The sequence below is a fragment of the Felis catus genome, chromosome C1 (genome assembly GCF_018350175.1).
Source record: "Felis catus isolate Fca126 chromosome C1, F.catus_Fca126_mat1.0, whole genome shotgun sequence".
Classification (NCBI taxonomy): Eukaryota; Metazoa; Chordata; class Mammalia; order Carnivora; family Felidae; genus Felis; species Felis catus.
The window spans coordinates 7,427,479-7,451,967 of record NC_058375.1 but is presented as its reverse complement, the minus strand read 5'-3'; the positions used below and the strand labels follow the sequence as shown (position 1 = coordinate 7,451,967).

The following is a 24,489-nucleotide window of genomic DNA, read 5'->3' as shown; positions in this document are numbered from 1 at the left end:
CGCGAAGTTCCACGCCGCCGTGTGCGCGCGCCCCCTGACGGCCGCTCTGGGGACGGTCCGCAGCGGTCCGAGCTCCCACCTCGAGGCGCGGGGGGACCTGGCGGTCCAGGTCCCCTGGCTCCGCTCGGCTCTGCGCCTGGCTCGCGGCTCACACGAGCCCTTGGAAAGAACGCTTGTGTGTAGGGACAGCGTTGTCGGGCGGCACTCTTTACTGTGAGTTACGTGGGGCCGTAAGCTCCGTAGACCTTGCAGAATCCACCAACGTTCTGTAATTGTGTCACCAACAGTAGTGTCACCGAGTCAGACGCAGGCAAATGCTGGATTGCTGTCCATTCAGCATCGCAGTGAGTAGGTGACACAACCGAGGCTAAGGCACTCATCAGCAGTGCAAGTGTCCCCAGTTAAAAAAAAAATTGTTGTTTTTTTTTTCCTTAAGTAATGTCTATACCCAGCATGGGGCTCTAACTCAGGATGCCGCAAGGGTCAAGAGTTGCGTGCTCCACGACTGAGCCAGCCAGGTGCCCCAGGGCCCCCAATTTTTCTGTATGTATGTATGTATTTACTTCTTTATGAGAGAGAGAGGGAGAGAGACGGGCAAAGAGAAAGAGCGAGAATCCCAAGCAGGCTCTGCACTATCAGGGCGGAGTCCAGTGCAGGGCTTGAACCGTGAACTCATGACCTGAACCAAAATCAAGAGTTGGACGCTTAACCAACTGAGCCACCCAGTCGCCCCAGGGCCCCTAATTTTTTTAAAGGAAATTAATTTGGTTATATATTTTCTAATGTCTTGGTGCAATCATCAGGGAGAAAAGCGTCTTCTTGGACCTCCTCACACTTTTTGTAAGGGTTAAGGTTGTGTTTATTTTTTTTTTTAAGATTCATTTATTTTTATTTTTTTTTATTTTTTTTAATGTTTATTTATTTTTGAGACAGAGACAGAGCATGAACGGGGGAGGGTCAGAGAGAGAGGGAGACACAGAATCTGAAGCAGGCTCCAGGCTCTGAGCTGTCGGCACAGAGCCTGACGCAGGGCCTGAACTCACCGTGAGATCATGACCTGAGCCGAAGTCGGACGCTCAACCAGCTGAGCCACCCAGGCGCCCCTGTTTATTTTTTTAAAGATTTATTTATTTAGAGAGAGAGAAAACGAGTGGGGATGGTGCAGAGAGAGAGAGAGAGAGAGAATCCCAAGCAAGTTCCGTGCTGTCAACACAGAGCCCGACTCGGGCCCGATCCCACAAACCGTGAGATCATGACCTGAGCCGAAATCAAGAGTCCGACGCTTAACTGACCGACCCACCCAGGTGCCCCTAGTCAATTTCTACTGCATCTGAGATGACAGGTGCCTCTGGCCTCTTCTCCCCATTGCTCCCGGAGAGAATTCCAGTTTCCAGTCCCCTGGGATGGTCCCCAATGTCATGCAGGGCAGGCCTCTCACGGGATGTCCCTGATCTGCAGCTGTGCCTTAGCAGGCCGAGCTCTGCCCATCGGTTGTCGCCCTGCTCCCCGCTGCTGCAACTCTCTGGTCTCCAGCAGGAAAGAAAAGGGTTGGGGGTGTGGAGTGGGCTGGGAGCAGGTGGGGAGCTCCAGCCTAGACCCAGACCTTGGGTTTGGGGCCCGGCCCCTTTCACAAGCTTTGTGACCCTGGGTGAGTCACAGAACCTCTCCAAGCCCCAGTTCCTGCATTTATAAAGTGAGAAGCATGGGACTAACTTCAGAGAGTGGTCTCAAGGCCTAAGTTGCCTCACCAAAGGGCACAAGAAATAGTAACAGTTTTCTCCTGGGCAGTTTCTGTGCTTTGTACCTTGCATGATATCTCATTTTAAAGCAGTTGCTTCCCAGGGCCAAAAATACATTATTCTAGCAGCTTCTGGAATACCTGGGCACTTTAGAGTCTGAAGAGGAAGGCCTGGAGCTGAGGCATTACGTCACAGAAAATGGCTATGTTCCTTTGGAAAATTTTGCCCGGGAAAGAGCCAGCCACGTCAACTGGCCACTAGATGTCAGCATTGTGCCACGTTGTGGAACAAGGCGGGTCTTACTGCTGGTGATTTCCCCCCCCTCACCTTAACCCTGGGGTTACTAGCCTCTGGGTTCTAGGCACCCCGCTTGGGTTAGGTCTCAGATGCGCTCAGAGGTAGGTGCGGTTCCGCCATCTCCTATGTGAGGGAACAAGGTCGCAGAGGGGAGAGAACTTTGAGGTTAGCCTGCCAGGAAGTGGTAAGAGTCCAGTGTCCGCAGGCTGGCATCGGAGTCTGCGCCCTCACCAGAAATAAGACAGGGACATTTGTCCCTGGATCCTTTTCAGCTGCATCAAATAGGGTACAAGGAATACTTAGCTCAATAACAGTCCTCATTTATTCCCCCTATAAATGCACTACAAATTGCTGGTTCAAAAATCAGTCTCCGGGGCGCCTGGGTGGCTCAGTCGGTTGAGCATCCGACTCTTGACTTAAGCTCAGGTTATGATCCCAGGGTCGTGGGATTGAGCCACGCGTCAGGCTCTGCACCGAGCGTGGAGCCTGCTTAAAATTCTCTCCCCTGGGACGTCTGGGTGGTTAAGCATCCGATTTCAATTCAGGTCATGACCTCACGGCTCGTGAGTTCGAGCCCCGCGTCGGGCTCTGTCCTGACAGCTCAGAGCCTGGAGCCCGCTTTGGATTCTGTCTCCCTCTCTCTCTCTGCCCTTCCCTCACTAACACTCTCTCTCAAAAGTAAATAAACATTAAAAAAATTGTCTTTCCCTCTTCCCCTCCCCCCCCCCCCGGGAGGAAAAAAAATCAATTTCCATTAGCTGTAGTATAGGTTCTATAAGCTCATGAGGTCAGGACTTTTCATCTTCTCTCACCACTGACACACGGTCCCGTCACAGTGCTTGGCACATAGTGGGTATACTGTAAGTATGCCAGTGGCCGAGTGAATAAGTGAATGGTACGCTTCGAGCCTTAAGAGCTTAATGGTTAATTGCCCGGATTCCGGCAGCAGCTTGCCATTGTTCCAGTTCCAGTGCTTCAGGAGTTACGCGACCTTGGACAAGTTACTTAACCATCCAGGAACTTCATTTGTGAATTGGGGCTGACGGTAGTCCCTGCTTCGGGGGGTGTTGTATTATAAAACTGCCTGGCACACACTCAGTTATTACTTTCCAGTATGTGCCATGTATACGGCGTGAGAACTCAGGAACACTAGCAAGTAGGGCCAGAGTTCCTAACTTCGTATAACCAACTGTCTTTTTCAAAAGAAGCGTATGTGGCAGATTATATTCGCTCAAAACATAGAGCCAGTATCTCCTGACCCTTGTGTTCCTCCAGAACACTGCCGCTCCACCATTAAGAGGTGGACTCTAGGGGCACCTGCGTGGCTCAGTCATTCAAGTGTCCAACTCTTGGTTTCGGTGTCAGGTCACAAGCTAAGGGTTCGTGGGTTCGAGCCCCATGTTGGGTTCCATGCTGTCAGCACGGAACCTGCTTGGGATTCTCTGCCTCCCTCTCTCTCTGCTCCTCCCCTGCTCATGTGCACTCTCTTTCTCTCTCAAAGTAAACATAAAAAAAAAAAAAAAAAGGTAGTCTAGCCCTTCACCCATTGAATTTGGGGTGTTTATGACTTGCTTGTAACTGATACAATGGGGCTGAAATAACACCCTGTGGCATCCATGGCTAGGTCTTACAAGGCAATCCAGCATCTGCTTTGTTAGTGGGAACATTCCTCACCTTTGGAGGGAACATTCCTCACCTCTGGAGCCCTGCGCTCCCACGTGAGAAGTTAGCCCAGCCCGAGGCTGCCGTGAAGCGGGGCAGCCGACGGCCATGCGGTGAGGCCACAAGTAGCTTTTTCAGCCCTAGCTGAGGTCCCAGCCAGCAGCCAGCATCGGCCACCGGATGCGTGAAGAGGACGGTCACCTCCAAGTGATCCCAGCCGTGGCCACCAGCTGTCTTTTTGCTGAGGTCCAGATGTTGTGGAGGAGAGATGAGCTATACCCCCTGTGCCCTTCCAGTTCCTAACCTAGCCCGCAGGATTAGGGTAGTAATGATGGTTATATTACTCCCACTGAGTTTAGGGTAGTTCCAGTAGTAACTGGAACAACATATAGGATTCCTAGACAGTGAATACATATGTGCCAACATCCATACTAAACACGGTACACACATCTACACCCACCCTGGAGACTTCTCTACGCCTCCTAAAGGGATGGGCTCCACATCTACCTCAAAGAATGCGCGACACTTGTCAATCGCCTGCCTAAAGTCTCTTTGCTGAGAAACCCTGTCCCCTCCCTTATCTGATCCATACACCTTTCTAGCCACCCAACCCCTTTGTGTCCCAAGTAAAGCAGAAGTTGTGGCTGAAGTCATTAATAGGCCTACAATCTCTGCCCAGGGAGGCCCTTTGCTAGAATAGCCACCAGACTGTCCCTGCGTGGTCCGGGGACAGAACCCCTGTGCGACCAGCTCCATCACTTTTGGAATTGTGGACTGCCTCACCTTCCACGGGAGCTGGGTAATAGTGAACCCACAAACAGTGTTTCCCTATGCGGCGGGCACTGATTTCATCCTCAGAAGAGCTCGGTGAGGTAGGTATTGTCATCACCTCTTTTGTGTGAATGGAAAACTGCGTGGGTACAGAGGTTGAGACACGTGTGGGGCAACAGCGAGTTCGTGGTGGGGCTGGGATTTGGGCCCGGGCTCCCACCCAGTAAGCTGGGCTGCCCTTACTAGAGCTAAGAGTTTTTACTGATACGTTTTTCAAGTAGGTCATGGGATGTAGAATTCAAAAAGCATGAAAGCATATATAGTAAAAAGTCTCGCCCCCCCCCCCGCCCCCGAGGACCTAGGCAAAGGACTGTTGTATTCTTTGACAGTAAAAACTTCCTTTTGTTATGCCTTGTGTGCCAGGTACCGTGCCAAGGACTTTGTATAATCTCATTTATCATTCCACTAGGGAAGTAGTTGCGTCTTTTATTATTATTTTTTTGTTTGTTTTAGCGTGCAAGTGAGGGAGAGGGGTAGAGGGAGGGAGAGAGAGAATCTTACGCAGCTGAGCATCGAGCACGACACAGGGCTCGATCCCACGACCCTGGGATCATGACCTGAGCCTAAATCAAGAGTTGGACGCGCAACCGAGTTACCCAGGCACCCCGGGAAGTAGTTTTTAACTATGAAGAAATGTGAAGTCAGAGAGTTTAAAGAACTTACCTGCGGGGACAGCGCCAGTGAGTAGAGCGAGGGCGTATGTGCTCAGGTATCCTGGCTGCACTGACGCCCCTCCTGCCGCGCTCCAGCACGACTCCGTGGTCGAGTGGCCAGGGTGGCCTCACCTGGGAGGTAGTGAGAAACGCACTGCATGGAGGGGCGCCTGGGTGGCTCAGTCGGTTAAGCATCTGACTCTTGATTTCAGCTTAGGTGATGATCTCATGGTTCATGAGTTCAAGCCCCACATCGGGCTCTGTGCTGGCAGTGCAGAGCCTGCTTGGGATTCTCTCTCTCTCTGCTCCCTCTCTGCTTGTGCTTGCTTTCTCTCTCTCTCAAAACTAGACATTAAAAAATAAAGGAAATGCACAGCATGGGGCCGCCCCCCAGCACCCCTCTCCTGCTGAATCAGAAGCTGCCCTTTTTTCAAGATCCACCCCCGGGGGTGGGGGCTCACAGTTTGAGAAGCTCCACTGGTCTGGAAGATGTTTGTCGTGACCTACACACCCCCTCCCCCCCTGCCATGCAGCACACAGAGAAGCCCCACCAGGAACCTTCTGAGGACTAGTTTGCAGAGTGAACTCACCGCTGGGTGCTGAGAAATAAATCTGGTTTCTAACGCTCAGAAATCCCTCTGCTTCGGGGACAGACACACCCGGAAGTGGTAATAATGCCACATATAGGTGATTATGTGCCAAGCATATAATCTTGGTCTGTTCTTGCTCTGCAAATGCTCAAAATAGCCTTAAGGAGACAGGTACTACCATCCTGTTTTACAGATGAGAAAACTGAGGGCAGAGACAGAAAATAGTTGGCCTAGACTTCCACAGCTAGCCGGTGAAGGGGCCTGGAGCTGAGGCTTCCGCTTCCAGACGGTGAGCAGGGGCTTGTGTTCTGTCAGACGGCGTCACTAGTATTTCAAGCGCTCTTCTGGACAGTCCAGCTTTCCTTTCCTTTCCTTCTGGCCCTAAACCTCCCACGCCTCGCTAGTGCTTCTCTCTGAAGGCACTCGCTCTCCATTCTAGAAGCACAAATGGCCATAGTTCACCTGTGACAAAAGCTGCACTGAGTGATTCACGTCCCTTAAAAAAGAACCCTGTCATGGGCAATGACTCAGCACCTCTTATATCTAAAGGTGTGATCAGGGAGGGGGGACAGTCTCGCTGCGTACTCCCATCCAGGCTGAGTCTCAAAAGTGGAACATTTCATGAAAAGGACCGCCTCCCGTGTCAGCCCCTGCCTGTCCCCGCGCTTTTCTGGAAGAGGTCAGAGCTGAGATTATAGACACCAGCTGTCAAAACAGGGAAACTCTGGCTCTATTCTAGGATCCTCTCAGGACTTTCTGAAGCATTCCACAGAATTCTTTCTGGAGTTAAGCTGCTGGAATAAAACAATTACACTGGCCCCAGGCCACAGAACTATCAGTAAGAATTTGCTGGCAGGGTTTTTTTTCTTGAGTAAAGAAGATAAAGTAAAAAGGTCTGATTCAGGGGGCAGGCTTAGGTCGCCAGAAGTCCCACCCCAAACCCAGGGCCTGCTTAGGGACAAACAGAAAGAGGTGGGACACACTGAGCCCACCCTGTCATTTAAGTGGAGTTTCCTAAAACATCTGGGATGAAGTGACAAAAGCCATGAAGACTGTACCCGTGAGCGGCCAGGGCCCAGCGCCCAACCCGAGGAAACGTTCGCACCCCCTGCACCCTCAGCCCCCGATCGCCTCCTGGTCCTTCCCCGAGTTAATCATTACCCTAACTTTGGTCTGTTTCTTGTATTACAGTCTTTCTTTAAAGGAAACGGAGAGGAAACGGTAAACGAGGCTGGAAGGAAACAAACGGAGTCAATTGTGAGGAAACCGACTGCAGATCTTTCTGTCAAGGGGGATGATGGCTCCGTGTGGCAGGTGAGGCTACTGGAGAGTCTGGAGATGAAGCACAGATAGAATGTATCTTTTATTAAGTAGAGAAAGCTGGGAATTCTACTACGTGATACAAAGGTTCCAGTTTGAGCGGACTCCACAGAAACCCTTCCCATCTACGTGCGCTGCCTCCCCGACCACAGGTGCCACGTGGAGTGATTCACGCTACCGCGCACATGGTCCCCTCCGGGTCGCCCCAAGGGGCGGGGGCCGAGGGCACGGCGGGTCTCAAAGAGCTACGTTACAAGTAGACTCCTGCCGACTTTTTCAGGAGTCCCTTGTGAGACTTTATTTTGAAAGGTCTGCGCAGGGGGCTGTGGGGCAGAGGGCTGCGTAAGCGGTGTCGTGTGGCCAAGTGGAACGTCCCAATCTGTGGAATCGTGGCGGGTGACCAGTCCGGTCAGGCATTGTAGGAAGAGGACGACACGCTGCCACCGTGGCCTGTCCAATTGGTGTGGACAAACCGTCCGGGGTTGGCTAAGAGTTCGTAAGTGTGAGCCCCGAAGTAATCCCGCTGAGCCTGGAAAACAAGGAATTGGACGGGTTGGGATGACACGGGGACACGGAGCCTCGGGCCGTGTCAGTGTTTACCACCTGCTCCGAAAGCTTACCTGGATAAGGTTGGCGGGCAGCGTCTCGTGTCTGTAGCCGTCGTAGAAGGAGAGGGCGGTGGTGAAGCAGGGCATGGGGATGCCCGCCCGGACACCGGTGCTCACCGTCCGCCGCCAGGAGTCCTGAGCCAGAAAGAGCCAAAGACTCGGGGTCAGCCCCCAGAGAGGAGAGCGGGCTGCATTTGAAATGACAACGCTCACGGGCATCGATGCCGGTGAGGGAAACACAAAGCCCGGTGAGGCAGAATTCCCACACCGCCCAGCTCTGGGCTACCTACCTGGCAGTTTTCAACAGCAGACTTAAAAAAGTCATCCAGTAGTAGATTCTGAAGGTGTGGGTTCCGATCGAATGCGTCTTTTATCTTTCCTAGGAACACGCTGAAACAAGCAAGAGGAAAGAAACCGATGAAACTTCGCCTCCGCGCGCTCAATGCCAGAAGGCAGGGAAGGAAGCCGGAAGCTGGTACATCCGCCCGCAAGGTACAGAGTTACCCTCCTTATCCCTTCAAGCCGGCTGTTTGCTCAGTGAAAACAGAGCCCACATCCCACGAGGCAAGGCCAGAGGGCATGACCGTCCTCCCAGAACCAGTTTAAAGGGAGTAGGGTAGACAGTCTAGTTAGAACAGCCGACCCCGTCCTGTCGCCGGCGAGGGGACTGGCCGCGCACATCCTAGGGAAACCGTCCCCAGGTGCAGAGGCCGCAAGTCCCAGCACGGTGCCGTGGCGCGTCCCCGCACTGACCTCCTGATGATGCAGCCCCCCCTCCACATCAGGGCGATGCCACCGTAGTTGAGGGTCCAGCCGAATTCCGTGGCGGCTTGTCTCAGCAGCATAAAGCCTTGCGCGTACGAGATGATCTTGGAAGCATACAGGGCCTACGGAACGACGGACCCGTCAGAGCTACGGTTAGCCACGTCCACCCCGCGGGCAGGGCCGGGCCTGGCGAGGACAGCGGTGTCAGGACGGGGCTGGACTCTGCCGCCCCCACCCGGGGCCTCCCACGTCTCCACGGGCCGCTCCCACCCCCACTGCCGCCCAAGGCGCCAACCACGACCACTGCCAGGGAGCGGGCCCCACCTTCTGAATGTCCTCCAGGAATGATTTCTTATCACCTTCGAACTGGATCTTTTGGGGACCCTTCAGCTTTTGGCTGGCTTGAACCCTCTCGTCCTTCAGAGACGATAAGCACCGAGCAAAAACTGCCTCTCCTACGTGGGAGAGAGGATAACGTTACCGAAGTTCACACGTGAAACTGGACAGAAAAGAGTACACGTAAGCCCGAGAAGTTGAGGAAAAAATAGAAATGGAGCCGGATCTCCAATTGTACAAAGAGCCGGAAGTCTCAGTCTTGGGCCACAAAATCTAACATGGCTCAGAAAGAACTTTTTTTTTAAGTTTATTTATTTACTGAGAGAGAGAGAGAGAGGGAGCGTGCACAGAGGAGGGGCAGAGAGAGAGAGAGAGAGAGAGAGAGAGAGAGAATCCCAAGCAGGCTCTGCCCTGTCAGCAAAGAGCCCAACTCAGGGCTTGATTCCAGGAACCGTGAGATCATGACCTGAGCCAAAACCAAGACTCGGATGCTTGACCAACTGAGCTACCCAGATGCCCCAGGAAGAAGGTTTATACAAAACTCTAGACAGCTGACTTGGAAACTAAAACTCCACAAACAAGTCAATCTTCCAACATAATGAGGCATCAACCACAAAAATCAACATGCAACTCAATGCGGGGCTTTGCAGAAAAAGCGAGGAGGTAAAGCCACCATGATTCACATGTTGGGGACTTGTTGGTCCCCAAGTCAAATTTCAATTTCAATTGAGAGGACTTTAATTTTTAAATGCTCATCAAAGACTCTACTTTAAAAGCACTCGCTACCCCTCAAAAACTAGTGAATAACAGGCAGCCTCAGCATTTGGTGGGAGGCTCAACTATGGCGGCATTGCCTGCACACGGGGGGTGGTGTGAAACCACTAGAACACTGAGAGGTAACCTGGACTCACCCCTCAAAACACTCCATTTCTATTTGTGAAAATGTAGTTTCCAGTACATCTATAATCACCACAACTTTGTTTCACTGGACTAAAAACCATTTTAGGAAGGTGTTTTCATATCAAGACATTTAGTATCTTCAAGAACTAACCCTTATAAAAGACTACTTGCTCAACTGACAAGGTCTTTTTTTTTTTTTTAAATGTTTATTCATTTTTGAGAGGGGGGGAAGGGGCAGAGAGAGAAAGAGAGAGAGAGAGAGAGAGAGAGATACAGAATCAGAAGCAGCTCCAAGCTCTGAGTGGTCAGCACAGAGCCCGACACGGGGCTCGAACCCATAAACTGCGAGATCCTGACCTGGGCGGAAGTCAGACGTTTCACCGACTGAGCCAACCGGGTGCGCCTCAACTGACAAGTTCTCTAATTAGAAGAATTCCTCTAGCCATTCCTTTCCCCGCAGACAAAAATGAAGTAAACTCTCTGGGGACCAACAAAGGGCTTTGTTTTTGAGGAAAGGGTGCCAGCCACACACACTCGAGAACGGTGGGTAGTCCTTCTGTCCCCGGGCAGCCCCCTGGCCCGCACACACCCAATGACTCGGCACAAGCAGGAGGAAGTATCTGTGCAAGGCCGCTGGCACCAGGAGGCCGGTGTGGCGCAAGCCGTCGGCGTTACTCAGGGCTCGGCCCGAAGACTTACTTCCCCGATAGTTCGGCGAACACACACGGTGCCCATCCGGGGATTAAGCCTGGCCTGCCTCTGCCGGGTGGAAGGGGTATACCGTCTCTCAAACAAGAGAGTGGGATCCTTTTTGAGCCCGCAATACTCTCCCATTTGGGTCAGTGATGACTCCTATTGTCCCCTCGGTCCCCAGCCCAGGCAACACTCAGATTTGCTAAACCTCGGCCACTTCCTCCTGCTTGGCCTGCTTCTCCTTACGGTGTCTCACGGCCCCAGCTCACTGTCACCAAGGAGCCACAATTAGTCAGGAAATCAGAAGGAGGGAGGAGGCCAGGGAGGGAAAGACAACCTTTAACCGGAAGGGTGAGGAGGAAACTGTGTTTTATTGGAAAGGGAGCCGTTCTGCCATCAGCAAAGATCAGCCTTTCATTACACACACTAGACCCCTTGTTTTATTCTTTTCTTTTTTTAAATTAATTTGTTGGGCTTTTAAAAGGACACCTTTTAAAAGGTGCTGTCTGGGCACCCCGTTCTCCTTTTTCACTCTTGCCAAAAATGTAGCTATTTTATTCTGAAAGGACCAACTTGTGGTTTTATTAATCCTCATTATTTGTTCTCTATTTCTGCTTTCTATGATTTCCTTCGCCCTGCATCTTTTTGAGTCTGAGGCTTAGCTCACGGCTATAAGACAAACAACATGCACGAAAAGGATACACACCAAGGGTCAGGACGGTGGCTTTCTTCTACAAGAAGGGCAAGGAACTTAGGACAAGAATGTTAAAGGACTTGAAATGTGTAGGCAGTATTTTATTTTTAAAATATCGGGGGGGGGGGAACCTCAGCAAAATATTAATAAATGCTGAGTACATAAGCTTATGTTATTCTGTGAACTTTTGTATGAAAAACTTCATTACAGTGATCTGACCCATTAGAAAGTCATGGAGGTCACCGACTACAGTTCAATCACTAAGACAAAAACTATCCCAGGGGCACCTGGGTGGCTCAGTCGGTTAAGCCTCTGGCTCTTGATTTCGGCTCAGGTCATGATCTCATGTTCATGGGTACGAGCCTCACGTCAGGCTCTGCGCTGAGAGTGCGAGCCTGCTTCGGATTCTCTCTGTCCCTCCCCTACTCATGCTCTCTTTCTCTCTCTCTCAAAATAAAAAAATAAACTTAAAAAAAAAAAAAAAAAAGCTATCCCAAAGGTCAAACTGGAGAAGAAAGCCAAGAATTTCCAAATGTATCTCAAAGTCCGTATGACTGAGAGGAGGTTACCGGGAAGGGACTGAACAATGTCAGCCTCGCACACCAGAAGAGCAGAAAGCACTCTGGAGGCTGACGAGGGCTGCACACATTCTCCAAAGACCCGCTCCTTAGCTGCCAGTCTACACCAACTCTCCAGGAGGACGTCAAGAGCAAAACAATGAGATAGAAGGCTCCAGGTGGAAGCGGCACCTTACCGATGAGGGTGACAGGAACGCCGTACTCCAGGGCTGAGATGGCAGTCCACTTCCCCGTGCCCTTCTGCCCCGCGCTGTCCCTGATCTTCGGCAGCAGGTGTTTGCCGTCGCTGTCTTGGAACTTGAGGATGTTGGCCGTGATTTCAATCAGGAACGAGTCGAGCTCGGTCTTATTCCATTCCTCAAATGCCTAGCGCAGGACGTGAGAGGAAACACTGTGAGAGAAACCAGGGCCGCACGGGAGAAGCCCCCTTCACCGGCTCACCGCTTTCCTCCGCGAATGCTCACCGACGCTCACGATTTGCGCAGCACGTGAGGCCAACAGGCTCCCAGTATGTGCCTGAACGCTGCTCCCCGAGCTAGCTCTCTGCTCCCCAGGAGGCAGTTGTATCTGTTTCCGCCCGGTTACGCTGACTTCCGACTGCCAGCACGGCTCTTTCCCCCGAGGCAAGCGCCCCCCGCCCCACACCATCGCCTCCTCAGAGGCCTTCCCCGCTCCCCTGATCTGTATCTACCCCTTACAACAGTTTCCTCCTCTTTGTAACAGGTACCACCAGCGGGCTTCATCTATTTATTTATTTTCATGTTTTTGAGAGAGTGAGAGAGAGAGGGAGGGAGAGAGGGAAAGAGAGAGCACACATGCGTGAGCAGGGAAGGGGCAGAGAAAGAGACAGAGAATCCCAAGCAGGCCCCGTGTTGCCAGCACAGAGCCTGATGTGGGGCTCGATCCCGTGAACCGTGAGATCATGACCTGAGTCAAAGTGGGCCACTTAACTGACTGAGCACCCAGGTGCCACACCCCTGAGTTCTCTATTGTCTATGCAATTATTATTGTGTCTTCCCAGCTCCATGCAGGATAGCGCCTTTGTGGGTTTTTTTCACTGTCACATCCCCGGTGTTGAGAACAGTTCCTAGCGCGGACAGAAGCACTTCTATGTATTCGTTGAACACACGTATTAAGTTTGAAGTAAACCAATTAAATATGAACACAACAAAAAAAGCACCATTTCTTTGAAAACTAAGATTGTTTTGGGGGTGCCTGGGTGGCTCAGTCGGTAAAGCAAAGTGGGGATGACACCGTTAAACATCAGGAGGAAAAACCGGACAAAATCTGGAAGGACTCTGCAGTGTGTACCTCACAAGTGTCTCTAAATCACGCTCCACTCGAAGTGACTGGAACTAGAAATTCTGGATGAGAAAGGACTACGATGCGAGCCGGGAGAGCCACGTTTAGAGAAAAGGGCGGAAATGGCGATGAGTGTGCTCTCCTGTATTTTCAGTTAAAAGAAGTGTTTGCCTCGTCAACGATGCTGAAGAGAACAGAGTACTGAGGCTTACCTTGAAACGTATTTGTAAAAGATCAAACTGACGGAGGGCTGGCCAGATAATCGACACGGCAAGCGTAGTGTAACGCTAAGCAAAGAATCAGGGTGGTGTGCCCACAAGTGCTCACCACCGAATTCTTTCAGCTTTGCTGTATGTTTGCACATCTTCATAATAAAATATCGGGGTGGGGGCGGGGGGTGTTATGTTTCCCCACTCTGGCTAACTTTTTTGACTAACTGCCAAACAGCCAGTCCCAACCTGACCAGAAAAGCAAGCTTCTCGGGGTGCCCGGCTGGCTTCGTCAGTGGAGTGTGCGACTCTTGATCTTGCGGTTTTGCGTTTAAGCCCCACCTTGGGTGTAGAGATTACTTTAAAAATAAAATGTTTAAAAAAAAAAAAAAAAAAAGAGGGGCACCTGGGTGACTCAGTCGGTTAAGCATCCGACTCGATATCAGCTCAGGTTATGATCTCATGGTTCGCGAGATCGAGCCCTGAATCTGGCCCCATGCACTTGCTCTCTTGCTCTCTCTCTCTAAAAATAAGCTTAAAAAAAAAAAAAGGGTCAGTAAACGGTGGGAATGGTTACCACCAAGATCCCCTGGGGACGTTCGGCTCAGTGACGAGCTCTCCCATCTTATAGCTTCCCTCCGACCGGGCTGAGTCCATCCTGCCAGCGGCACGACCGCGGGAAGGAGGAGGAAGGCTTTACTGGAGCCAGCAAGTCCCCTTCTCTGAGCAGGCCCGCCTGTCGCACCCGCAGCAGGGCCCGGGACTCACCTTCGCCATCTCGTCGTGCCCCATGTCCAGCACGTCTTTCATCAGGTGGTAGGCCTCACAGATGAGCTGCATGTCCCCGTACTCTATCCCGTTGTGCACCATCTTCACGAAGTGTCCCGCTCCTTCATCCCCCACCTGTTAGAGGGACGGGCACCAGGAGGCCTCAGAGACGGCCCCGGAGGAATGGGCCAGAAAAGCCCACATCAAATTCTTTCGCCAGGCTCCCTCCCCAGACAAGGAACGACAGCGATGAAGCAAATATCTGTAGTATTTTTAAAATTAAGAATCACTATGGAGCAACTCAATATAAGCTTCAATCCAGCCCCGTGTTACTTCAAACTCACTCTAAATTCATTCTAGATTCTTCCACACCTTTCAACTCACTGCCGGCACCCCCAGCCCTTTACCTGCATTTCCCACCTTCCCTTGTTACTCAGGGCCCCTCGCCCCCAGCCCTGGCCACGAGTCAAAGACCTCCTCCTCCTCCTCCTCCTGAGGTCACCATGCTCCTGGTGACCGGGGGTTACAGTAAGTCAGCTAATTAAATCCCTTGTACTTTTAAAAATACTAAGTGTGTTGTAGGTGTTTCCAGTGGCTACCAAGGGGTAAAGTGACCTTAGATCCCAGGTCTGGCCCTCCACCTCGTAAGCCCAGAAATGTGTCCTCACCAGGGTCTCACGGTTGACAAAAAACACTGATTTCTAACAAAGCTGGCAAGATGTATATAGTCAGAGTCTCAGTTTATGAATTGAGGGTGAGAAACTTAACTATGGATCTTAGTAGCTACAAGTGTGAGTCTGGCCGGCACACTCTGTCCCTGCAGACAAGCTACGGGGGAAGCCAAATAATCTGCAAATGGTGTAGTGGGCGGGGACTCAGAACAAAGGGAGTGTCGGGGTCAGTACTCAGGGGCATCGGGCTCTGAGGTCAGGTGCATCCGTCTCCACGACAGGCACCTACCTGCGGCTGGACCCAGTGTTTGCTGGACCTGAGCACGCTCTATCCTGGCTGTCACCGCCGGGATCCGTACTGCTGACGTTTAGAGAGACCTCCACGGTCTGAGTCTCCACTGGTGACCTGCCTCCTGCTGACTGTGACACTTTCTGTGGCTGCTAAGGAGCGTGATGAGTAACATCTTACTTCACCCCATCCTGGCTGTGACTTCACAAGTGAACTAAGGAGTGCCTGCTTTTAGGATCTAACCCAGTTCTTTCAGTATCCCGAGACAAAGCCTTGAGGCTACAGAAAGACTCAATCAAGACACCTCAGGGCCAGTATCTGTATCTGTAGATATGCTTAGGACAGAATTCTTGACGCTTCTATCCTAAGTGTATCTACAAAGAAGTGACTGTCGCTGCACTTTTACTGTAGTAATTGACTGTCAAGGCGTTAAGAGGTCCCTTCCCAGTCCTTCATACTAAGGAGAAAATCATCAGCCCTCCAAATCCAGCCCAGCCTCTCTCTACCCTAAGCAGACAGTGACCACTGGTGAAAATGTACAGACCAGTGTGGGTGCTACAGTTGAAGTCACCGGGCGTGGTCAGCCCCCCCCCCCCCCCCATTCTTCATATGCCTCAGTCCTCGGTTCATCTCCACCCTTTACCTCCCTGGGATGAAATAAAACTAACAAAGGGGATTAGGAGCTAAAGAGACCTTAGCGACCATCCAGCCCACCCCCCACGTTTTACAGACAAGAACACTGAAGCCCACGGAATTTTCTGACTCGCTCATGATCACCCAGTTAATGGAGAGCCAGAATTACAGCTCAGGTCTCCCAGCCTCGCGGTATGGACTGAGGCTGCGGTAGGGATAAAACTTATTCCAGTAGCAACACAAAATGCCGGAAGAGAGGTCTGTATGAACGAGCCTGGGCCTCCCTCCCATTTCGTGAAGGCAAGAGGCCATAGTGTGCTCTGTTCAAGCACAGGGCACCAGCATCCCAAGCTACAGGTACGAGATTTTCCACGGCCGGGGCCAGGATATCTGACAGCACCAGCCAGTCAGTCCTCTTCTGCGTGGGCAGACAAGGGCCCCTTTGGATTCTGACATCTTCGTCATTTTCCTGAAGCCACACAGCTAAAACAAACCTCGCTTCCCCTCATCCTTGCTGTGCGTTCTTAAAGAACCCGGCTCTCAGATGAATCAAGGAGGGCTGTTTGTAACATCAGCCTCAAGGCCCTGAATGTTCAGTTAAGATGCAAGGACACGTAACACAGGCAAGCATCTTAGGCCTCAGCTGTGCTAGCGACTTCGTGACCTCACATCTGAGCCGCTTGTTGCCACCACGGGCGTCCTGGCTCCGTGCGCTTTGCGACACCTGTGCCCATGTTACCCGCAGGCTTGAAAGAGTAGCCAGAACTTGCCCAGTCACAGCACGGTTCCCCAGTTCCCACTTTTGCAGCGATGCCTTGGAAGATTGTCTTGATGTGGGGCCTGTGGAAAGGAACCGTGTAGTTTAGCTACTGAAAAGAGAGGGGTTGAGATCTCAAGATACTCAAGGACTATCGCCCCACCCCCAATTTTGCTCAAATGGGGAGGCTGAATGGGAGGTGGAAAAAAGTAACGAATGTGCCAGAAGTGCCGAGGGAAACCTGTCAGAGGCTGCGGGCTCTGTGGTTAGAGCAGACAGACGGACAGACAGAAAGGCCAGAGGAAGCATCAAAGCATCAGGAGAAATTTCTTCTGCACAACCAAAAGAAGCTGTGCTGTGGTTCCAAACGGCAGGCCACAGGGATGTTCCTGTAGAGAGCCCTTCTCCCAGCCCGGGTGCGTGTGGTCAGATACAGCCCGGCTCTGCCTGGTGGAACTGCGCAGGACCTCCCGGGGCTGCGCCCACTACTATTCAGAGAAAAACCGGGTGTTCTTCATTCCTTCTGCTGCTCCTGTACGAGGATAGGTTACCGCACGGGGCTTCTCACCTATGTTCTCCTCACTATTGACCACTAAAGGCTCCTTCACAAGAAGTGTTTGGCAAAGACACAGAACTGACGGGGTCACAAAGCTAACGCTTAGGATTAGGGCTAAGACAGTGACATGCGGAGCTTGAGAACTCTCCTGATCTCATGGGGAGCACGTCAGGTCACAGCGTCACCTGCACCTCTGTCAGACCGGTGCGAGGAAATGCACGGCACCTGTGCACATCAAATACTTTCCTGCGTCATGTCTGCGTGTCTAGCCTGCCGGGCTGTTACCCCCACGTAAATGTTCATAAGCTTCTCAGAAGCAGGAAGACTTCTATCTACTTCCAGATGTAGCTTACTTAAAAGAATCCCCGAACTTGGGGCGCCTGAGTGGCTCAGTCACTTAAGTGACCAACTCCAGCTCAGGTCATGATCTCATGGTTCGTGGGTTCAAGCCCCGAAATGGGCTCTGTGCTGACGGCTCGGAGCCTGGAGCCTGGAGCCTGCTTCAGATTCTGTGTCTCCCTCTCTCTCTGCCCCTCCCCAACTTGCACTCTGTCTCTCTCTCAAAAAAATAAAGAAAACATTGCCAAAAAAAAATTTTGTTTTAATTAAAAAAAGAATCTCCAAACTTACTCCTCAGAGAGGTAACAGAAAGAGTAACTTTCCCCAGGAAAACCCTTCACCTCTGAGAATTAGGTTTGAACATGTTTTCTTTAACACCTGACATAACTGTAGCATATTTGGAAGTCAAATTCATTCAGAAAAGAATGGTACCTTGTCAGGCCTCCCTGAAAAGGATCCTCCTTTTCTGTTTGCTTCTGTTCTGCTCAGCTATCTCCCTCTGTCTGGCTCTCTCTGCGGTCTGAACAGCAGGGGGAGTTGCCCTCAGTCAACGGCAGGTGGGATTATCCCTTCCATCTGTTGGTTCTCTCTCCGCTCACCCCCCACCCTCATGCCTCATGCACCCCTTCTTTCACATCTCCAACACACCTCCCCTTCTATGGCCAACACCTCCTCTTATATGCAGCACAGCAAACAGTGTAAAATGTGTTTTTGCCCCAAATCAAATAAAAAACGTCTACCTCGCTTTCCCAGGGACGAAATAGGCTCTGTCAGATTTTTCCATTACCCACAATTATTAAATACACAGCTATCTTAGAACTGTACATCACTTACAGAGGCAGACCTTACTTCTAAGTCCAGACAGTGCACAGGACACTATGCGAACAGCTTCCTTAAAGCCTCTGAACTCTGTAAGCCTATTTAGAATTTCTGTATCAGTCTTGGAGGGAGTAACAGAAGTAAACAGGCAAAAGAGAATATGCACGTGTATGATGTCAAAGCAGCAGAGTGGATAAAAGAAACCTTTCCAGCATCTCTGACACTCAGGCACCTCGGAGGTCAGGGTGCCCGAAGTGTCCCCAGCTCACCCTTCTCCCAGCTCAGGCCTCCCTTGTGCCGAAGTGGGGCACCTTCGATACTCACCAGGCTTCTTTGTCACCTCCTGGCATAAGTGAGGGGCCATAGCGGGCCCCTTCCTCTCCGCCACTGACTCCGCTCCCCACAAACAGGATTCCCTTGGCCTTGAGGGTTCGACATCGTCTCTACAGGAGAGAAAATTAATTTCATTATGCTTCCATTAAGTTCTCTCCCAATGAATGAGAGGAGGTATCAGACATGTATGGAGAGCCCACACTGGACATGAAATGACCCAAGGATCCAAGAATAACCTGATCATTCAAGAAATTTAATCCCCTCAGTTTGGGAGTTAGAAAAAAAAATATCCAGTGTGCCTGGCTGGCTCAGTAAAGCATGTGACTCTTGATCTCAGGATCGTGAGTTTGATCCCTATGTCGTGTGCAGAGATTACTTTAAAAAAAAAAAAAAAATCCACAGAAGTCTAATGTTTATTTATTTTTAAGAGAGAGAGAGAGAGCGAGAGAGCGTGCGTGCATGCAAGTGGGGGAAGGGCAGAGAGAGGGAGACACAGAATCTGAAGCAGCTTCCAGGCTCTGAGCTGTCAGCACAGCTGACCCACAAACAGTGAGACCATAATCTGAGCGGAAGTCAGTCATCCAACCAACTGAGCCACCCAGACGCCCCTCCACAGAAGTTTAAAATAGCTATCTGGGTGCCTGGGTAGCTCAGTCAGTTAAGTGTCCCAACTCTTGATTTTCAGCTCAGGTCATGATTTCACAGTCTGTGGGATCGAGCCCCACATCCGGCTCTGTGCTGACAGCAAGGAGCCTGCTTGGGATTCTCTCCCTCTCTCTCTGTCCCCCCCTCAAAATAAATAATAAACATTAAAAAAATAATAATAAAATAATAAAACAATAAAACAAAACAAAATAAAATAAATAGCTATCCTTCCCCCAAATGGAAATAATAAAGCCAAACATACATTCTCATTTTACTAGAAGATCCAGTTACCGTAAGACTCAATCAGGAGTTTAATACAGGGCGTCTGGGTGGCTCAATCGGTTAAGCATCTGACTGCGGCTCAGGTCATGATCTCAAAGTTTGTGAGTTCAAGCCCGGCATCAAGCTCTCTGCTGTCAGCTTGGGATTCTCTGTCCCCCTCTCTCTGCCCCTCCCCCACTCACTCTCACTCTCTCTCTCTCTCTCTCTCTCTCTCTCTCTCTCTCAAATAAAACACTTTAAAAAATGATAAATAAACATTGAAAAAAAAATCTTTAAAAAAAAAAAAAAAGGGGCGCCTGGGTGGCGCAGTCGGTTAAGCGTCTGACTTCAGCCAGGTCACGATCTCACGGTCCGGGAGTTCGAGCCCCACGTCAGGCTCTGGGCTGATGGCTCGGAGCCTGGAGCCTGTTTCCGATTCTGTGTCTCCCTCTCTCTCTGCCCCTCCCCCGTTCATGCTCTGTCTCTCTCTGTCCCAAAAATAAATAAACATTGAAAAAAAAAAAATCTTTAAAAAAAAAAAAAAATGATACAAAAGAGTTTAATGCAAATACACTTCCCTGACTCAGCACTTCAGATCCTCCAGAGACTCCTTCTAGCATATGAGGCCAGTAAAGACGTGGTTCTCGGGGCACCTGGGTGACTCGGTTGGTAGAGCATCCAACTTCCACTCAGGTGATGATCTCGCGGTTCATGGGTTCAAGTCCCGAATCGGGCTCACCGCTCTCAGTGCAAAGCCGGCTTCAGATCCTCTTGTCCCCCTCTCTCCCTGCCCCTTCCCTGCGATCTCTCTCAAATAAAACATTAAAAAAAAAAAGGACGTGGTTCTCAACCACATTGCACACCGACTGACATACCATGGGCTGGTGGCACAGTAGGAAAGAGCTAAGCACGAACTCTCAGCCTGCTGTATCCAAGCAAAAGTCATCCTTTTGAGTTATACGTATGACGGAGGAGGCCTCATTTCATCAGGTATGTCTTAGCAGAAACAAAGGCCGAGAACTGCAACGTCAGCACCAAGCCCCAGAGGCAGCACTACAGAAGGACAGTCCATGCTTTTATCACATGTACAGTGCTGATACTTTTTTCTAGAATGTTCCCAGAACCAGGAAGAATTTAGACTGGAGAATACTTACTGTGGTATCCCTGTATTCAGAATTTCCTCCATCAATGATGATGTCACCAGTGTCCAACAATGGTACCTGTAACCAGACACTAGCATTAAGGTGAGCCAAAGAAATGAAAGACAAAAACAGAATGTACCTCGAGCAATTAATACAAACAAGAATTTATCCCAAATAAATCCAGTCTAAAAGCGTATGTTGTTTCATTTTCAAAAATCCTCTCCGTGGCTACGGCGGGAGCCTACATGAAAGGTTAGGGCTAGCAACCCAGTCAGACCTCCCCACAACTAAGATGGTTCTCTTTAAAATTTGACAACAACCAGGAGCGCCTGGGTGGCGCAGTCGGTTAAGCGTCCGACTTCAGCTCAGGTCACACTGTCACGGTCCGGGAGTTCGAGCCCCGCGTCGGGCTCTGGGCCGATGGCTCAGAACCTGGGGCCTGCTGCGGATTCTGTGTGTGTCTCTCTTTCTGCCCCTCCCCTGCTCATGCTCTGTCTCTCTCTGTGTCAAAAAGAAATAAAAACATTTAAAAAAAAGAGAAATAGGGGCACCTGGGTGGCTCAGTCGGTTAAGCGTCCGACTTCGGCTCAGGTCATGATCTCACAGTCTGTGAATTCGAGCCACGCGTCGGGCTCTGTGCTGACTGCTCAGAGCCTGGAGCCTGCTTCTGTTTCTGTGTCTCCCTCTCTCTCTCTGCCCCTCCCCCATTCATGCTCTGTCTCTGTCTCAAAAATAAATAAACGTTAAAAAACTTTTTTTTTAAATTTGACAACCAAAACCTACTTGAAAGATTTTGTATTTCCAGTGCATGCCCCTGGCTCGTTTACATTCCCAAACACTGGGAACAGGACTCGTTCTAAAGGATTACATCACGTCCTATAAAATCTCTGCACAGGGCAGAGTGGGGGTCCAGTGAACGGACATCAGGTGCTTTGGTGCCTGAGTGAGATGATCAGCCCCTTCTGGAGACGGCGGGAGGAGACCGGGCCTCGAGCTAGCACATCTTCCTACAGAACACAACTGGGCTGGCTGGGTCATTTATCATTCGGTCCACACCCCCCCCCACACCCACAGGGCTTCAGTGGACCTCACTTCGTATTTTCTTACGTTGAAGAATAAGCTACCACTTTCCAATCCGTTCTGTCGCTAATCGTGACCAGCCTAGCATCTTGCTACACAAAAAGCTTGCTATGTCCTTCCCTTATCGCAGTGTTCTTCCTCTCTAGGTCATTTTTGTCTTTCGTGGTAGCACGCTGGTTACAAACCCCTCTCCCCGTGGAGACGCCCCCACTGTTAACACTGCTCCCGGAGAAAAGGAATGTTCACCCCTTGCCTTTGTTTCCTGGCACTACATTTCTCACCGAGAAACGTTTCTTCCAGACAGCTAACGCCTCGGGTTTTTTTCAGAACCCGAGAACCTGTTACCGTAGAATTGTTTAGGAGTAGCTTCATAAGTTATTTCCACGGGTGCCCCTTCATCCATATGTTGCGTGTGGTTTTGCGTTTCGTTGTTGGAGGAAATAGCACCCCGAGGCTGCAGGGCACTGGCCGTGAGCTTGTCTCCATGGGTTGTCGGTGAGGTATATTGAGGGAAGGGGCCCCGAGGTGCCCCAGAAACAGCCCACAGCTACAGTGCCTCAACCAAATGCTGCCGGGCACACTCCCAGGGGAAAAGGCTGTTGTCCCCATCAGCTCCTCCCCTCCCACAGTCATCCCAGTGGGTGGGTGGCCATCAGCCCTTCTGTGAGGGGACAGACCCACCATCCCCTGATGACGCACAGCAGGGGAAAGTCTAGAGGGATCAGACTATAATGTGTTACAGAACAAGGGTTAGCACCTACACAAAACACTCCCTCCTTGGCTGATAATCAGGGCCAGAATTGTAACAGAGGCCTGCCTCCCAGAGGCCCTCTCTGGGACACTTGGCATCGGGTCACCCATCTGCCCCAGCACGGCCATTCCAGCCCTAACACATTTTTTTTTTCTTGCAAAAAAGATACACTTGCTAGAGCCAACAAATCATTGAGAAATAAGTACCCAGTATGTAGTTCCCAGAATTCCCTAAGGGACCTCATCGTTTATATGAAGCGATACAACACTTTAAGTGTCGAGAAAAATGGGAAACCGACTTCTAAGTTTCAGACACTAAGGTTTATTAGCGAATAGCACTAAACACGCATAACACCACGACCAAAACTGTGTTTCTGAATACCAAAGACAGAGACCAAGACTACGGTTTCTGTCCCCATTGTTAATGAATTCTTATGGCAACGTCTCTCGTCTCTCGGTGGCCTCAGAATCTCATGCCTAAGGAATCATTACCACCTGAGGATGTGCTGTTACTTAATTAGTGCCAAGTTGACGAACGCTGAGACATTTAAGCAGTTTTGTTTGAACTGAGCAGTTCATATCCAGAAATTGAAAAAGGAAAAAAAAATCTCTTAAGTAGAAAAGCGAGATCTAGCTACGGGAAGAGAAAAGTTGCCCCGCTAGTAGCAGCTGGGGGGCAGGGCTGGCCTCACCAGTTTTTCAATGAAATCATCAACGGCTTGGCCAGCCTTCACCAGCAGTATGATCCGCCGAGGTTTCTTCAGCTTGGAGACCATCTCCTCCAAGGAGCGTGCACCGACCACCTTGGTTCCCTTTGCCTCATTGGCCAAGAAATCATCCACTTTGGAGACCGTCCTATTGAAAGCACAAACCTAGAAGGCCGAAAAGGTCTGATTAGAAGATTCAGGACACAGAAGACCTTCAGACCCTGGATTAAGTGAACCCCAAGGCACGGAACTGAATATAAGCAAAGGGTGACTGCCCGAGGCAAATCAGGCTAGAGTCTGTCACTAGCTGATAGAGACTCAATCAAGTCTAGGAACCGGCTGCTGCAAACTGCTATCTTTTGTACCGAAACCACTTTAGTGTTTATAACTATTTAAACTTTTCTCTCTCCCCCGGTTCTCATTAGGCAATAAAGGTAGAGTTCTATACACCCAGCCGGATTTCTCCTGCTTAACATCCGGTAAGTTTATCCAGGCTTACAGAACTGACATCTATTTTGCAAGACTGTCCTTCAGAGGATTGCAGAGCTGGCCCTCCCACACCGCATGTGACCTGGTGCTTCTCTTTCCCTTTGCAATAAACGTCCTAAGCAGCAACAGGGCATATACGAAGAGACCTAAGTTCCAGATTGTACAGGATTTTTGAAATCAGCCTCCGTGCACCAAGAACCCACAAGAGTGTGCCCTCCTGACTTACCACAAAGCCATGGTCATTCATGTTCAAAATTAAGTTCTGGCCCATGACAGCCAGTCCAATCAGTGCAATATCAGCTCTAAAAGACCGGGAAAAGGAACAAAGAAAAATGTGTCGGTTCCACTTTAATCCCTTCCAATTCAGGGGCCCAGAGTGTCCTAGCTTTTGCTATGAATACCTTGCCTTACCATTTCCTCTGTCCCCCTCCTCTCTTCTACCCCTGAGAACTCAGGCATGCGCCTCCAGGCCACCCTGCCCTCTGCCACTTCAAAGGACCTCAAGTTCTCTTGAGATCAACTAGACCTGCACGCAGGAGGGCATGCAATCTTTGCCGTGCTCACTGCGGGTGTCCCCGCTCCCACACGGGGGAGAAGCCCCTGCAGGCACAGCCGCCCACTGTCCAGCCTCTTCCCCTCCTGGCTCGGGCCCTGGCTGCCCTCGGCCATGCGGGTTCCCTCCCGCCCGGCCCTTTCTAGAAAGGGGGATCCGCCCGGCGCCGCCGCGAGGGGTAGAGGGCCCGGGCCCGAGGGGGCTGAGACCCTGAAGGTCCGAGGCTCCGGGCGCCACGAGGCCGTGCTCCGGCGACCCCCGGGGCCAAAGCGACTTCAGGCAGGTTCCGCCCTCCTCGCCGGCCCCCGTAAAGTTCCCCGGCGGTCCGCGAGCCGTCACTCACTGGGCCATGGCGGCGGCGACGGACCGGGCAGGAGCGGACAGAACCGGAGAGCTGAGAGCGCGCGGAGCGGCGACCGAGGAGGAGTCCCGCTCCTGCTTCGGCTCCCAGGCTCTGGCCGCGGCCTTCCGGCGCCGACCAATCGGGAGGAAGGGGCGGAGCTGTGCCACCACGCTATTG

General features: G+C 51.1%; 1 protein-coding gene and 1 long non-coding RNA gene across 2 annotated transcripts; one reads left to right on the top strand and one right to left on the bottom strand.

The window, feature by feature from the left end:
- Window positions 1-3,590: 3,590 nt before the first annotated feature.
- Window positions 3,591-13,946, top strand: LOC123379466. Its single transcript, XR_006583900.1, has 4 exons — window positions 3,591-4,570; window positions 5,966-6,061; window positions 6,964-8,192; window positions 13,809-13,946. It is a non-coding gene; the product is annotated as an uncharacterized LOC123379466 (long non-coding RNA).
- On the bottom strand, window positions 7,112-24,461 carry PGD (phosphogluconate dehydrogenase). The gene is made up of 13 exons (XM_003989481.6): window positions 24,313-24,461; window positions 23,643-23,718; window positions 22,913-23,092; window positions 20,403-20,468; window positions 18,334-18,452; window positions 16,309-16,378; window positions 13,946-14,080; window positions 11,843-12,032; window positions 8,790-8,920; window positions 8,454-8,587; window positions 7,991-8,090; window positions 7,713-7,835; window positions 7,112-7,621 (listed from the first exon to the last, which is right to left on the bottom strand). The coding sequence occupies exons 1-13, from the start codon at window positions 24,318-24,320 to the stop codon at window positions 7,502-7,504; spliced, it is 1,452 nt and encodes a 483-aa protein (XP_003989530.1). The 5' UTR covers window positions 24,321-24,461; the 3' UTR covers window positions 7,112-7,501.
- Window positions 24,462-24,489: the final 28 nt, after the last annotated feature.